General features: G+C 35.2%; 1 protein-coding gene across 2 annotated transcripts in view; it reads right to left on the bottom strand.

The window, feature by feature from the left end:
• LOC126878560 (rho GTPase-activating protein conundrum-like) overlaps nucleotides 1-17,145 on the bottom strand; it is a 195,362-nt gene that overhangs the window by 103,677 nt on the left and 74,540 nt on the right. For both annotated transcript variants that reach the window (XM_050641345.1, XM_050641344.1), the window contains exon 2: nucleotides 3,274-3,426. In XM_050641345.1, coding sequence (XP_050497302.1) covers nucleotides 3,274-3,370 — 97 coding nt within the window. In that variant the 5' untranslated portion in view covers nucleotides 3,371-3,426. The remainder of the gene's footprint in view (nucleotides 1-3,273; nucleotides 3,427-17,145) is intronic.

Genomic DNA, 17,145 nt, shown 5'->3' on the forward strand with positions numbered 1-17,145 from the left:
TCAAAGAATATCAGAAAAATCATAAATGATTACAGTGAAATCTTCTGTTAGTGATCCCATAGTAAATAACGAGGAAAAAGAAACCTCATGATTTGATCCCGACAAGGTAAACATTTATTCGTACATTTAGTTTACTCTCAAAATCAACACGAAACGTTTGAAATATTTTATTAGAGATATTTTTACTGTTTATTTGGAACGTCAAATAAACTTGATTCAAACTCAAACTGTGGCTTATTCCACATAAAATAGGAAATTGCATAAGATGCCACAAGAAAATAGTTTCAGAACAATACCAAAATAAGATGTAGTAGAAGTACAGGACAGAGACATGATTATCTACAATTACTAAACGTTCGTAAGTTTCCTCTGGTTCGTCAAAAAGAAAAATTTTAACGAACAATAACCGCGCCACGAACGCGCGGCGCGGATATCTGTCTCCGCCTTTTCAATAATTTTAAATTCGATATGTTTACCTGTACCTACAAATGTGCTGCGCAGTAATGAACGCAACCTGTATCAGCAGCCAGATGGTCGGTACGGTGTTCGAGGAAGCATAGGGAATAATATATTAAAGAACCAGTTGTCGTAAAATAATTTTTCTTCTACTACTCACTAATTTAGTTTCGTAAGACCTCTCCTCCGTGTTTTAAGTTCTCTGCCACAAAGCTAGTCTTACTGAGCTTTTGTGATTTTTCATATCTTTTATTGACATTGATATTACAGATATAACAACTAGGGCAAATATATGCAAAATGCATATTCATTATTCATGCAAAAGATTTATTTACTAATTTATTTTTGACTACGGCCTTACGGCTGAAATAACTCACAAGCGCAAAATACAAATGCTCATTTTTAGGCGCATTAGGTGAATACAGTATTCTTTCTATTTTGGTAGCAGGTATTCGGATTATAGTCCTATAATATAGGGATGTTAGAGTCCATGTATGTGTAATTCAACCTTTTTTGAAGTTTATAATACCAGGTAGAGAATTAAATTACTTTTGATGGACAGTTTTGCACATCATTTTCGTTCTAATATTGAAAACACTGTCAGCCGAGCACATACAAATTATTTTGAGTTAAAAATTTTGTAGTTTGTGGCAAAACTGTCTGTAATAATTAAAGTCTATTTGGTGAATTTACAGGAATTTCCGATTAAGTAAATAAGTAACAATTGAATTGACATCATCTGTACAAATTATTGTTTATAGGTTTGGGATCTTTCAGTACTAGACAGAAAGTACTAGAATAGACGAATGGGATGGAGGAATCAATGTACGAGGCAGAAATCAGTAACCTGCGATACGCAGATGACACGCTTATGCTTCATTCGCTAGCAGCGAATCAAGTACAAATGATTATCATCACCGAACGACTAAGCCGGATAAGCAAAGAATTCGGACTTAAAATCAACACCAGAAGAATTCTGATAAGCTATTAAAAAAAGTAAACCGAGCATACCTAAATTACTTCGGCTACATACCCAGAAGAACGGGGATCATGGAACGGGTATGGCAAGTACCTTAGTAGAAGGAAAGATAGAAGAGGAAGATCTCTATCATGATGGGCAGACCAAATGAAGATTCTGGTGGAAAAATCCCTACATGAAGCCTGGATCTGAGACAGGATGGCAGTCAATGGAGACAGCAAGCCAACAATATTAAGAGTTGTCGCCACGCCCTGACAAGAGATTAAGGAATGAGGAGGAGGATCTTTCATTGGGTAATGACCGTAGAAGGAATATTGCAAAAATTGACTACTTGGTATATTTTAGAGAACAAACTTAAAAAAGTGCTATGTTTGGTCTGTACTTTTGTATTGTGCAGAAGTATGGACACTAAAAGTATCGACCATGAACAGAAATAAAGCATTGGAAATGTGAATTCATAGACGTTTGCTGAAGATACCTTGGACAGCAAGAAAAACTAATGCGGAAGTACTAAGGAGGGTCAACGAAGATAGAGAACTGCTAAAGCCTGTTAAACACGGGAACATGTCTTATTTGGGACATATAGTGAAGGAAAATCGATATAGAATTCTACAACTAATTCTTAAAGGCAACATAGAAGACTGTATAAGTGTAGGAAGAAAACAAGTTTCTTGGTTAAAAAACATTCATTAATGGACTCAGATATCAAATACAGGACAATATTATTCCATATTTCAGAAGATCGAGAAACCTTTGCAATGGTGGTCCCCAACAACGCGCAACCCAAAAATCTAAAGATTAAAAAAGTAGGTTTGTAGGTCAGTTCCATCTGGTAGGTAAAATAATGTAAATATCAACCAAACCCATATCCATTATTTTGCAGGTAGGTACCTACGATGTCAACAACCCCAAAAATCACACCTCAAAGTAAATAAACAAAGGGTTATTAGGTTAAATTTCCACAGTCACAGCAAGTTCTTGTAGGCTACGTTGCCATACCATTCAAATTTATGAGAATAAAAATTCACTAATATGGAGAACAATGTAATTTTTTTCTTGAAAACGGTTAACTTTAAAAACAATGTTATAGGACTTTTTTGTATAGCCCAATCATTTGCATCCCAGTTTCGATATTCTTGACACCACTCTAATCTTGCAGCGCGATTGCCCCTGGAGATAGGTGGACTTGGACATCTCAATGGCCTTCGACTGTGGAGATTGGCTTCATGGAGATGATTCCTTACAGTATCATGGCCTATGGTTATCTGGTGTGCCCGCTGCAAGTCGCTAAGCCATTAATTGATTTGTAACACTTTGGAAGACTCCCATGCGCTCAGCCACATGAGTTTGCAGCATGCCACATTGAAGAAGGCCGACAGCCCTGATCATCTCATTCAAAGTTAAATGACGTGGTTCCATGATAAAAAAGCAATATTTTAATGCACTAACTAAACAAGAACTTTATAACATGAACAAAATCGAAACTAACAGAATATTTACTGCAGTATAAAATCTACAGTTTTTTCCTCTCCGGTTAAAAACTTTGTCAAATATTCATGATCACTTTTGCCGTTATTTTTTACTCACAAAAATGTACAGGATGAGCAACTGTACAAATTAAACGACGACGCGAATTTATTTTTATTAATTTTATCATTTTATAAAATAAATATCCCTAGAATTTTCCGATGTGTATACATAATCTTTTTCCGTCAACATAAACTTTCTTTTGACATTTTATTTTTTCAAAATACACAGGCCGGAGATTTTGTTTGTGTATAAAAATATTGAACCTATATATAAAACTTTTTTATGAGGAAAGTTAAAAATAAACTCACCGTTTGGTATGTGTATTTCTTCTTCGATGTGGTTTATATCATGCTGAGTATCTTTGACTTCCTCTAGATAATATTTCAGAGCATCTTCCGATTCCATTGCTAGCACTAGATTTCTTTCAGGAAATCCATTGTTGTATTAAAATGTTCGACAATCTGGAAAAAAGATAAACTTATTAATATCTCAGGTATAAAATACCGAATCTGATTTGACAATTAATATCAAAAGTAAACAAGCGGTCTAAAAGATTTATTTTATCTTAGCTTATCGGTTAAAATTAATAATTACTACAACTTGCATATCATATTTGGATAATGCAAAACTGTGTACAAATAAAAATAAATCGTCACTTCTGCAAGAAATAATGAACTTAAATTGTCATATTCGGAAGCGCACAATTAAATGTAAAAGAAGGAATACGACAAAGAGGTACAATATTTTTATAGTCAGTTAAAACAGATACAAAAGCCAAACAGAAAATAAAGATACGCATCTCATTATTGATTGTAACGCAGTGGTTTCCAACCCTTGGTTCGCGCCCCCCTAGAGGGGCGCAAGACTGTTGCAGGGGGATATGTAGCTGTTACAAGTGTTTGTTACCGTTAGGAAATTGCAACAAAATGTCTGAAAATTAATTTAAAAAAGGGGTGAACACTATTAAAAACAAGTTTTATTATTTTTTTTTTGTATATTTTTACATGATATTGGATACGATTTTGTAGCTCATTAAATAAATTATAATATCAGTTGAGTATTTATGAAATTAATACTATATACCAGTGGTTCCCAACCTTTTATGTGTGGCGACCCACCTTCTGATATTTTTTCATATTCGCGACCCATCCCTCACCCATGATGTTATATATTTACGGTATTCAGCTACTGTAAGAGCCACGCCGCGACCCACCTGAAAGCTGCTCGCGACTCACTAGTGGGTCGCGACCCACCGGTTGGGAAACGCTGCTATATACTATAAACGATCATAACTTCGAAGTGGTTAAATAATCTAAATATCTAGGAGCAACAATTGCAAATAACAACAAATTAGAGCGAGAAGTTGAAACGCGAATAATGGCAGGAAACAGATCTTTCTTTACAATGAAACATCTGATGAAGTCAAAACTTCTTTCACGAGGTGCAAAAATCCAGATATATAAGACCATAATACGACCAGCGGTCGCGTATGGAAGCGAAACATGGACGCTAACAAAAAGAGAAGTAAATAAATTGCTGGTGTGGGAACGTAAAATCCTTCGAATGATATATGGCCCTTGCAGAGACAGCGTGACAAACGAATGGAGACGTAGATACAATAACGAGCTAGAGTCTCTATTCGGAAAAGAAAATCTAGTCAAATATATAAAGGCTAATAGACTCAGATGGGCAGGGCATGTGATACGCAGTAACGACAATCGCCTTAAGGCAAGCGTCCACAGGTCCGCATCGGATTAATTTTTCATACTGCGTCCACTATATCGGCAACGATCGGATTGCCGATGCCACTACCTGCTAGGGTAGAAAAATTACTAAGGTAGACTTTAAAATTGGTTTTTTTATTTAATTTAATATATAATTTATGCATATTAACTACATTTATTAGTATAGTATTTTAATGTATCTGTTTAGTAATAAAAAATCCGCAAAAACGTAAAATATATAGTTATTTTTAAACATCTACAAAACGATACATGCTAAGTACATACAACCTGATATCAAAAGAAAGTCTGTAATATTTACTATAAAATGCAATACTAATATACAATATATAGGGTGTACAATTTAAAAACCTTAAAAAGTGTCTTTAAAAATAGTGATCACATTGTATTTTATATTGATATACCTATGTCAAAGATATTAGATTATTTAAAAATGACACTATACTTATAAAACTCATATGTCATTTTAAATATTTCGAAAAGTATTAACTTTAGACCTATAAAACCTTACACAAACTCTACATGTTATATATTCAAAAATGATTTGTAAACATTTTTTGTCGGCATAGTAATATTACAGCTAATAATAATTCTCTCGGTAGATCGCAAGCTATAGCAGAAACACGACGGTAGACCGCATAATAGCACACATTTTTCTAAGTAATTATACATTTATGAATATAAAGGAATACACAATTTGATTTAAATGGAAAATAGTAACTACATCAGTAAAAGTTTCTTTAAATATTAATTAAAGTTACCTTCTGAAATCGGTAAAATACTTTTTGTTGTTTTCAACTACTTGTAATATACTTTGCTTGTTTTTTCATCTTTGTGAGGGACAATGAAATGTCTTGCATCAATTTTACATTTCTCTCAAAAACATAATTAACAAGTCTAATATTTTTTAAAAAGTTCATTGCTTTAAGATAGAAAAATGTGTTGTTTTTTAACGAGAATAATTTTCATAGTTAGATACTCAAGATATCTTGAAAAATACTAATAAATATGAAAAATGAGTAATATTTATGATATTTTAATCCCCCATGGCCTGTAATATATTTTTTTTGAATATACCTATATATAAAATAACAGTTAAGACTGAGTTTACTTGTTTCATTACGGACAAGACGATCGTCAAATGCAAATAGCCGTAGATTAGCTCCCACTGGACCAAGCGAAATTCCGAACAGAACGCGTGGGGTGCGTCCACTGCTCGGCATTCCGAATGATTCATCGGCACGCATCGCAAAAGTTGCCTCTCGAACCAACCCATCGGCATTGCCGATCATGCGATCCGTACGATGCGGATCAGTGGACGAAGTTACATAAGTTTTTGTACAAGGCAAACTAAAATCCGTTGCGTACGATGCGGGTCTGTGGACGCTTGCCTTTATAAACAATGTGTTCTGGGAAAGGCCAGATGGAAGAAGGTTTGTATGCCGGCCTAGAAAAAGGTGGAACGATGCAGTCAAAGAAGATCTAGAAAAAATGGTGAGACAATGGGAATTAGTGACACAGGACCGACAAACATGGAAGGCAATAGTAAACGCGGCAAAGGCTCACAAAGAGTTGTAGCGCCATTGATGATAATGATGATGAAATGAGATTGTTAGAAAAATTAAGGGGGCGCAACAATTTTTTGTTCTTTTAAGGGGGGCGCAGGTACAAAAAGGTTGGAAACCACTGTTTTAACGCGAATAATGGAAAAGGTCAAATATGTGACTTGGTAGGCAAATATAGACTAGGAGAGAGCTATGAACGAGACAACAGGTTTTATCAGTTTCCTCAAGAATACAAAGTGATATCTAATAACAAATAATACCTGGTTTAAACTACACAAAACAAGGCTTTATACACGGAAGGGACCAGAAGATTATTCACATCACATAGTCAGAAATCAGATTATATTCTAGAAAATAAGAGATTCAAAAATAGTGTCAACAGAATAACGACACATCCTATATATTTATATAATGCAGATATCGGTTCAGACCACAATCCTTTAATAGCTTCATTGCAATTAAGCTTAAATATTTTTTCCAAAGTCCCAAAACTCCAAAACTAAATATAATGAAAGATGACAAAAAACCAATACAAGATTTAAATAATCAACAAAATAAAATAATAGAAAATAAAAAATAGAAACAATTGCGTAGAAATATGGAAAATGTTTAAACATAATATCTCACAAACAACAGAAAAACATACAAAAAAGAATCAAAAACACAAAACAACAACAATGGATGATCAATGAAATTCTTAAATTGATGGAGCAGAGAACACAACAGAAATACAACAGGGAGGAATATAAGAAAAAACAGAAATTAACAAAACAAAAGATAAAGATCGCGAAAGAAAATTGGGTTGAAGATAAATGCATTAAAATGGAAGAGTTGCAATACAAAGAAAACACATTCAATATGTTCAAAAATCAGAGAAATAGCTTCTATCATAAGAAGAATTCTCATACATTATAGACCCGACAGCGAAAATGGTGATAAATGAAGAAGAAACTGGATTAGTATACACATATATGGACTATTTCATGACATCAGACCAGAAGAACAACAGACATTAGAGAGTTATTGCCAACGTCTTTTAAGTCGACCTGTAATAAAAGATCCTTTATTTTGACATATAAGCATGCGCAGTATTGCGTCTTTTATTTTTGTCTTTTAATAAAATACAGGCCGCCTGTATTTAAGGAAAATTAGAGGACACCTTTATTTTAATAAAAGTTCCTTTATTTTGACATAACGTGTCAAAAATGTGAAGAAAGGTCTAACTTCACTTGTATTTTGAATTTATCTTGTCGCTTCTTTGGATTGATAATCTATGTATTGTAGGATTGATATTTGATTAAACTTTCATCATTAAAGTTGTATGTTGGGTTTTATTTATTAAAAACAACTCTAAGTAATATTCTGAGATATAGATTATTGATGTTTTGACCCAAACGAATATAGAAAAGAACATTTTATTGAAGCTTGAGTTATTACAAGAAGTTGTAAAAAGGAATATTAAGTAAATAATTTTAAATTGTTACTAATTACAATGATCAGACTTAAAATATCAGTAACTCATTTATTAAACTCAATATATTTTACATTTTTCTATAGAAATAAATATTTATTGAAGATATAAGAGATTGAAGATATAAGATCAATAAATTTTAATGAAAGTTAGGATTTGTTAAAATTCTAGATTCAAAATAGAGTTCTATTCAACAGATATATAACAACAGGTTAACAAAATAAAACAAAGGTTCAAGTATTTATTTTTGAAAATTTAATTTAATCTATAGATTAGAATCTATAAAGTTTTTAATCAAAAGTATTAATACACTTTCATTTTCATGCCATCTTCTTCTTTTGGTTCTTATCCGTTTCGAATGTTGGAAATCATATAGCAATCGTAACCTTGCTAGCTGCGATTCGAAACAGTTCCATTGATATTCTCCCTCTACCAGGTCTTCGCTTACCTTTGACTGTACCTTGCAATATGTACTGCAGCAGGGAGTAATGGTGCTGATTTATCATATGTGTCCCAGATACTGCAGTTTTATGCGTTTAATGGTAAACACAATCTCCAATTCCTTCTTCATTCCTCCTTGTTCGTGATCCATTTCATGCCATCAGTATTTGTTTATTTAAACATTGCCAAAAAAATTAATAAAAACCAGCATAAAGCTTAATTCTTCTATTATCTTTTTGTATATCGGGAAGTTTATCTGACAGATTAGAGGTCTTTTCATTTTCAGATAACTAATTATTGGGAAGTTTATATAACAGTATCCTTAGTATCTGTCTTTTCAGCTCCGGATAACTAGTTAACGGGAAGTTTTTCTCTGTCAGATATCTATTAGTATCTAATCTGTCAGATAAACTTCCTGATAACTAGTTATCCAGAGGTGAAAAGAAAGAAAGAGAGGGCCATAATGGATAAAAGATCAAACGCCAATAGCATGTATGTATATATTTATAAATTTATTATTTAAAACCTGCTAATGATCATAAAATACTTAAAATCAGTCACCAATATAATATTTATATAAATTTATTAACAAACTGCAGTCCAATAAAAATAAAATTAGTTTAAGCGCTAGCTTTAAATGTCGAACAATAATTTTAAACAAACACACACACAATTTAGTCGCATTAGATTAGCTCCTGGTTCAAAATGTACTGCCACAGCTTCTATATCAATATTAACAGCACACTCATTTGCCAGTATTTCAACGTTTTCTCTATTATGTACTACTGCAATATGTAAAACTGAACAAGCTGATATTATTCTTTGAATAAAAGGTAACTTGCATCTCATTACATATGGTAAAATGGGAAATCTCTTCACAATACCAAATGTTCTTTCAATAACAATTCTTGAAGGGATTTGTGATGGATTATAAAAACACAACTGTTTAGGCAATACGTAAAGTATCCTTAACAATAGTAACCTATACTTATTGTACGGTTATAGAGTATATTCCCATAGGTAAGCTGGTTAAGAGTAGATAACGATTTTTCATATGTAATTTAAAGTATTATCTGCATAAATGGCACAAAGAATATTTGCTACGAGAGGTATATGGTTCAAAATGCATACAGTATCACGACTAATAAGTTATGTTCACATACATGTAGAGTACTTACAGTTTTATTCCTTGATGACGTGTCACATCAGAGCTCTGATTGAATTCCATAATCCATTTGGTTCATTTGTAAGGCACTCACTAATACGCTAAATAAATCATCGTCGATAATACTGAGCAGATTGAATTATCTGAGCGGTATAAAACGATAGCAAAAAAAGCCGGTAAAATGCGGCCTTTTTACGAATAGCGGGAGCGTCGATAGATTAGAGATGATTCTCGTTAGGAAGCTTTTGACGATCTGCCCCGGCGAGGGGTTCAAATGCGAGTCTCAACAATAACCTGGAGTTTCCAGAAAGGTTACATAAATACTACTTGAATTTTAAGTAATCAGTAGTACAGGGGCGTAACTAATTATTTTAGTGAGCCGTGTATAATATATTTATTGTACATATTGCCGGGGGCGACAGGCGAGAGAGATGGCCTATATCACCTCGAAGAGAGGGGATTGGCAAAGATGTGCACAACGATAAGAAATGTTTGAAGAAATTAGAGTTTATATACACAAGGGGTAACAACGATAAAATGGAGGAAAACGATAAGTTTTCCCCCTAGGGATAGATTTTAATCTTCCAGGGGAATCACAGCGATTTTCGTAATACCACGAAGAAAATCACCGTGAGTAGTGTGAATCTTGACAGTACGAACTAGACCATCCTTACCAGGCAATACATCTATTACCCTGGCAGTTGGCCATAAGAGTGGAGGAGTACCATCCTCCTTCAACAGAACCAAATCCCCGATCTTGACAGGGTCAGTAGGGTCGGTCCATTTATTTCTTTGCTGCAGGAGGCAAAGATAGTCTTTTTTCCACAATTTCCAAAATTGCTGTTGAATTTTACTAATACGCTGAAAAAGATTCAACCTATTTTCAGGTATCTCTGAAACACTTGGTTCAGGGGGCGCGGTTAAACTTCTTTGAACTAAGAAGTGAGCTGGAGATAGGAAAGCGAAGTCATTGGCGTCAGACGACATCCTAGTGATGGGTCTCGAATTTAGAATAGCCTCGATTTGGCATAATACTGTGTTAAACACTTCAAAGGTGAAGTGGGAATTTCCTATAATTCGATAGAGGTGATACTTCACACTCTTTATTCCTACCTCATGGAGGCCGAATTGATGGGGGTTGCGGGGAACACCCATCTTGAAAGTTATGGAGTTTTGAGTACAGAATTCCTTAATCTGTTCCGAATTATTTTGATTTAAGAAAAAATCATAGAATTCGCGCATTTCATTTTTTGCCCCATGGAAATTTGTGGCATTGTCGCTCCAAATAATACTGGGCGTGGATCTTCTGGCAATAAACCTTTTCAGAGTAAGAATATAGGCTTCTGCGCTTAATCCTGTGACGAGTTCGATATGAACACATTTAGTGCTCATGCAAATGAAATAGGCTACGTATGCTTTGTAAAGCGGTGCCTTCCTCAAATGTGAGGACTTAATTAAGAAGAACCCCCCATAGTCCACTGAGACGACTTGGAAGGGTCTAGTGGGGAGTACACGATCGGGATGCATATCTGCCATCTGTTGAACAGAATTGGGTGTCATGAATCGGAAACAGTTTACACACTTACGAATTAAGCGTTTAATCTGTCTTAATCCGTCAATTGGCCAGTACTTCATTTTGACATACGAAAGTACTGTTTGCGCGCCTGAATGTAATAACTTATGATGAGCTTGAGTCAAGATTAGTTCTACAACTCGACATTTAGAAGGAAGTAGAATGGGGTGTTTTTGATTATACGATATGGGGGCGTGTCGGAGACGTCCTCCCACACGAATCAGCCCATCATTATGTTGTAGGAAGGGGTTGAGTTTACGAATGGCTTTATTGGTCACGAGTTTAGCATTTTTCAATTCAAGAATCTCTTTTTTAAAGTAGATACTTTGGATATACCTGATGATCGCGTGATCAGCGATCTCCATTTCGGGTGGCGTCAATATATCCGTATCTCGTGGAGAGTTATTTATTTTCTTTTTAATATTACTGATGAATCTAAAAAGATAAGCGACAATTCTTTGAATTTTACGAAAAGAAGAAGATTTAGCGAATAGATTTTCAAAGGTGTCGTTGAGTTCGTGATTTGTTGCTATGTTTGAGACAACTAACTTCCTTAATTCAGGAAGATCATCCTGAAAATGAGGAATTTGATGAAGAGAAAAATCGATGGGATTGTCTCTAATAAAGCTAGGTCCGCATAACCAGTCTTCGGTGGTCTGGGGATTATCAAAGACATTTATCCCTCTGGAAGCGGGGTCAGCGATGTTTTCGTGACTTCTGACGAAATGGAAATCACAAGGAAAAGTTTCCAACAAGGAATTGACCTTTTGAATTCTGTTTTGTACAAAAATGTTCCAAATGTGTTTTTTAGAAAGTATCCAAGACAAGGCAATTGTAGAGTCAGCAAAGAGATGAGATGAAGATATACTCAAATTTTTCTTGAAGATGTGAAAAAGTCTATGAGCCAGAGTGACTCCCAACACTATTCCACAAAGTTCCAATTTGGGGATGGTGAGTTTATTTTTTAGCGGAGAAATTTTGTTTTTAGAAGCGATAAGCCGCGACGATACAGAAAAGTCTGAGTATGTCGCTTTGAGATACACACAAGTGCTGTATATTTTTTCCGATGCGTCGGTGAAAATAATTAATTGAACATCAACAACTTTCTTTTGTAAAAGTAAGCATCGAGGTACCTTGACCTCTTCTATAGTTTTGAATGTCGATAAGAGGTTTTGCCAATTTTTCATAATGATGGGTGAGTCAATGGGTTGATCCCAGTCCAATTTCTGGGACCATATTTCCTGTATCAAGAGCTTAGCGTTCACAAGGACAGGGGATAACCATCCTAGCGGGTCATACAAAGTAGCAATGTAGGAGAGAATAGTACGTTTAGTAACAACATTAGCCAATTTGAAGATAGGAGTTTTAAACGAAAAGTGGTCGCGTTCTGAATCCCAGAATATGCCTAAGACTTTATCAGATCCCGTGAAGTTAAGACTGACTTCAGAGACGGGATTTAAATTGTGTTGAGACAGAAATTCTGAAGAACTGCAGTTCCACTTGTGGAGGAGGAAACCATGGGTTTCTAGCAAAGAAGTTAATTGTTCGAAAAGACAACTTAATTCATGAAGACTGTCAGCACCGCTGATCAGGTCATCCATATAGATAGATTCTTGCAGAACACTAGTAGCAAGTTCGTGGGTATGTTTGTTGTTGTCAGCGATGTGCTTGATAACTCTTTGAGCGATAAATGGGCTACTTGGGAGCCCGAAGGGTAATCTTTGAAATTGATAGCACCGTAAAGGCTGCTGAATATTGTCCCTAAAGAGAAAATTTAACAGAAATGTTTCAGTGGGACAAATGGCGATTTGTAGGAACATAGCCTTGATGTCGCCTACTAGTGCGAATTTAAACTGACGAAACTTAGCGAGAATGTCAAAAAGTTCATGTTGGACGACATAACCTTTGTCTATGACGTCACTGAGGGAGATTCCCGTAGACGATTTATTGTTTGGATCGAAAACTATACGAGTGGAAGTAGTAGAGTTGGATTTGAAAACGGGAAAGTGAGGGAGAAAGTAATTAGGTTTACCTGAGTCATTTAGCATTTTTAACGGCACTTGAATTATTTGTCCGTTATTGAGATATTCCGATATAATGTCCTGATATTTTTCCAATAAATCAGGGTTGAGTTGAAAACGTTTCTCGAGACTGAGAAAACGTCTTTTTGCCGAGAGAAACGAATTTCCCATGTCTATATCTTCGATAGGGAGTTTGAGATTGAGTGTGGACTCATATCGTCCATTGGGGAGAACATTAACATGTTTTACAAAATTAATTTCAGCGGGGTGATCATTAATGAGATCGGTGTTCTGAGGAGCGGCTTCTTCCAGCTCCCAGAATTTTTGTAAATGATCGGATAGTTCCTCGTTGGACACTACCGGCTCATTTACGGCGGAAGGAGTGTTATGAGAACAACAAGTAACGAGAGAGTTTGAATAAAATTCCAAAGCCTTTTTAGTATTTTTCGACTTAAGAGCAAAGTCTGGAACTGACCCTGATATCGTGTACCCGAGTAGAGTGCGTTGAAGAACGGGAAGACCTTTTCCCAAACGAATTATTTCAGGTTGAATGATATCGTTATACAGGTCTGCACCGAGCAGGATACCAATTGGGGATGTTACATGGAACATCGGATCACCTAATGGTATCTCTGAGGGTATGTTTAGTTTGCTCGCCGAAATAGAAATTTGAGGAAGCGGATTTGTTATCTTTGGGAGTACAGAGCACGAGATGTCAAAAGGAACGTCGTTAGCGACAGCGAAAATTGTTGTATCTACAATAGATTGAGACGAGGATGAGGTGGAGTTAATTCCATTGATCCGTAATTTTCCATCTCTAGTGGTGAGTGACAGTTCCTTTACGAGGTCAGCACTAATAAATGAAACCTGTGAGGCCGAGTCTAAAAGTGCCTTTGCGAAGACCCTCTTGCCGCTAGGAGCGACAAGATAGACCTGGAGTGTGCTTAATAACACCAAATGATTATCAAGCGAGGCTGCAGATAGAGCCATTGAATGTGGAGTCGAATTTTGAAGATTAACTTCCGTTTCAGGAGCTCTAACATGTGAGGGCCCCTGTTGTGAATTACCCTGTGTATGGGAGTTATTTGAGATAGCGGTTTTATTATGATTATTTGAGTTGTGTTGGCCAACAGCCGCGGAAGGGTTACTATGACCCGTTTTGTCGAAATGGAGCAACGTGTGATGACGAGATTTACAAACTATGCAAGAGAATTTGGATTTACACTGATCGAGCATGTGAGACCCAAGACAATTAATACAAAATTTATTTTGTTTGACAAAACTAAAACGTTCTTTAGAATTCAACTGCTTGAACTGAGGACAAGAGTAGATCGAGTGAGAGTCGTTGCAATAGGAACATTTCTTAGGACCTAAGCGAGGCGAAAGGTTACTGGTAGAAGTGTCTGAGGCTAGGTGTAAAGAGTGTCTGGAAGTAGTAGTCGATTTTGGTTTTGATTGAGATTGAATATTCTCAAGATGAACAACGCGTGTCTCGATTTCCCCTAGAAAATGGACAAAATCAGGGGTAGCTTGGCTACCACCGGATTGGAACTCAAGAGCCCTAATGGTAGGTGCGTCGAGTTTCTGAGTAGCGATATGTATGAGAAGTAAATGCAAGAGATCTGAAGGGGGCCTATTCAAGTTCAATAGGGCCTTGAAATTATTTGACATGACCGTATGAAAATTTCTTAATTGTGAGTGATTTGCGTTTCCAGAAATAGTAGGCGCATCAAGAATTTGAGAGATGAGAGTTTTGATAAGCGATTTAGAGTTGGCGTACCTTTGTGTCAGGTTATCCCGGGCTATTTTGTAATTGTCACCTGTGAGTGGGATATGCTCGAGAAGCGTCAAAGGCTCGGAAGTTAGAAAACTTTTGAGGTAAATGAGTTTTTCCAGATCACTTAATGTAGTATCAGATCCTATTATTGTATCAAAGGTCTCAATGAATGAATTGTATTCAGTAACTAAGCCACTAAATGGTTTTAACTGAATACGAGGGAGGTTTACTGTTCGTTGCCTAGCCATAGACTGTGAGGTTAGAGAAGAATTAGGGTCAAATTGGAGGGAGGGGGTAGCAGTCACATTAGAACTTTCAATGACCTCTAACCTTTCTTCCAATAGAGAAATTGTATCCAAATATTTATCAAAAACCACAGAGGAATCAGTAGAGGGGGTAGGTTCCTCGGGGATCGTCTCCAGCACATTTTGAGCATCGCGGAAAAGTCCGTAAGAATGTTTGAGTTGTGAAATTATTTCACGAATTTTATATTTGTTTAGAGAATTAAGAGTTGTGGGAACCGAATCAGCCAACTTGGTTATATCAAGTTTTGCGGTGAGCCTCTGTCGGTTATATTTTGATCGGTCAGCCATGTTGCGAGAATGTGAGATTAGATAGATTATTTGCAAATGTCTAAACCTATAAATCGATGCGAAAATGAGAGAATATGTACAATATATTATATATTACACGTTTAATAGTGTGAGATTGGCTTAATAGTATCACCCTGTATGAGCGCAGATTAGTATATGAAATGCAAAACTATAAAATTTCAAAATATATGCAATTTTCCAAAATGGGTATTTTTCAGCAAGTGTGAGACACCCTTAACAAGTATTTAAATTAATTAAATTGAAGGAAAAAACAATTATTTATTTTCTATAGTTTTCTAGAAGTGTAAAATGAGCTTAAGCGAAGCTAAATGTAGCAAAAACTTACAATTTATGCAAGAAAACAAAATTATTTTTAATAATTTTTGTAACCTGTGAACCAGGCTTAATCGGATTCAAAATTATAAATTTAATTTAAATCAAAAGGTTGAACAAACAATGTTAAAATTATAACACCCGTACTATCAGCCAAGAAATGAGTACACTTTTTGTATACTATAAACAGAAAAATATATTTACGAAAATAAAATAATGTAATATATGCAAATATTTTTTCATACAAACAAAACGACTCCTTTATTTGAACAAAGCAAGTAGTTTCTGAAATTGCACGTGTAGACCGGGCTTAACAACCTACCAGCTATTGTAGAGACGTGCTGGGTTAAATACTGAGAATTTGAGTGCAGAAAGAGAGGAATATTTTATTTTTGTGCCGGGGCGGCGTGGCTTGGAAATTTCCAAATGCAACAGAAAGACACTATAAATGAAAAACCGTTATTCTCAGAATAGAGATTATCAAAATATGCAAATACGAAGGACCTTGAGGATTTAATTAATAAATAATTAATATGATCCGGCTCGAAGGACCAGAAATGTTTAGGCAATACGTAAAGTATCCTTAACAATAGTAACCTATACTTATTGTACGGTTATAGAGTATATTCCCATAGGTAAGCTGGTTAAGAGTAGATAACGATTTTTCATATGTAATTTAAAGTATTATCTGCATAAATGGCACAAAGAATATTTGCTACGAGAGGTATATGGTTCAAAATGCATACAGTATCACGACTAATAAGTTATGTTCACATACATGTAGAGTACTTACAGTTTTATTCCTTGATGACGTGTCACATCAGAGCTCTGATTGAATTCCATAATCCATTTGGTTCATTTGTAAGGCACTCACTAATACGCTAAATAAATCATCGTCGATAATACTGAGCAGATTGAATTATCTGAGCGGTATAAAACGATAGCAAAAAAAGCCGGTAAAATGCGGCTTTTTTACGAATAGCGGGAGCGTCGATAGATTAGAGATGATTCTCGTTAGGAAGCTTTTGACGATCTGCCCCGGCGAGGGGTTCAAATGCGAGTCTCAACAATAACCTGGAGTTTCCAGAAAGGTTACATAAATACTACTTGAATTTTAAGTAATCAGTAGTACAGGGGCGTAACTAATTATTTTAGTGAGCCGTGTATAATATATTTATTGTACAACAACTTCTGTCTGAAAATTCTGGAATGGTGTCATTCGGTAGTTGTAGTTGAGGAATGGATATCCACTATTCCCTTATAATATATTCTCCAGAAATTCCCCATTACATATACCCATAATGCAAAAGTATTTAAAAACTCCTAAAATAGTATTTCCAATTTATTGCACTTCCATATTATTGAACGATGAGTATTATGGGATATATTATGTTGTTCTCTAAACATCTTTAAATGACAAAATAATTAAATTTAACGTTTTACTCTTCAATTATCTTATTTTAATTTATATCGACAAATGGAATTTTATAGGTTATTTT

The sequence above is a fragment of the Diabrotica virgifera genome, chromosome 10 (genome assembly GCF_917563875.1).
Source record: "Diabrotica virgifera virgifera chromosome 10, PGI_DIABVI_V3a".
Classification (NCBI taxonomy): Eukaryota; Metazoa; Arthropoda; class Insecta; order Coleoptera; family Chrysomelidae; genus Diabrotica; species Diabrotica virgifera.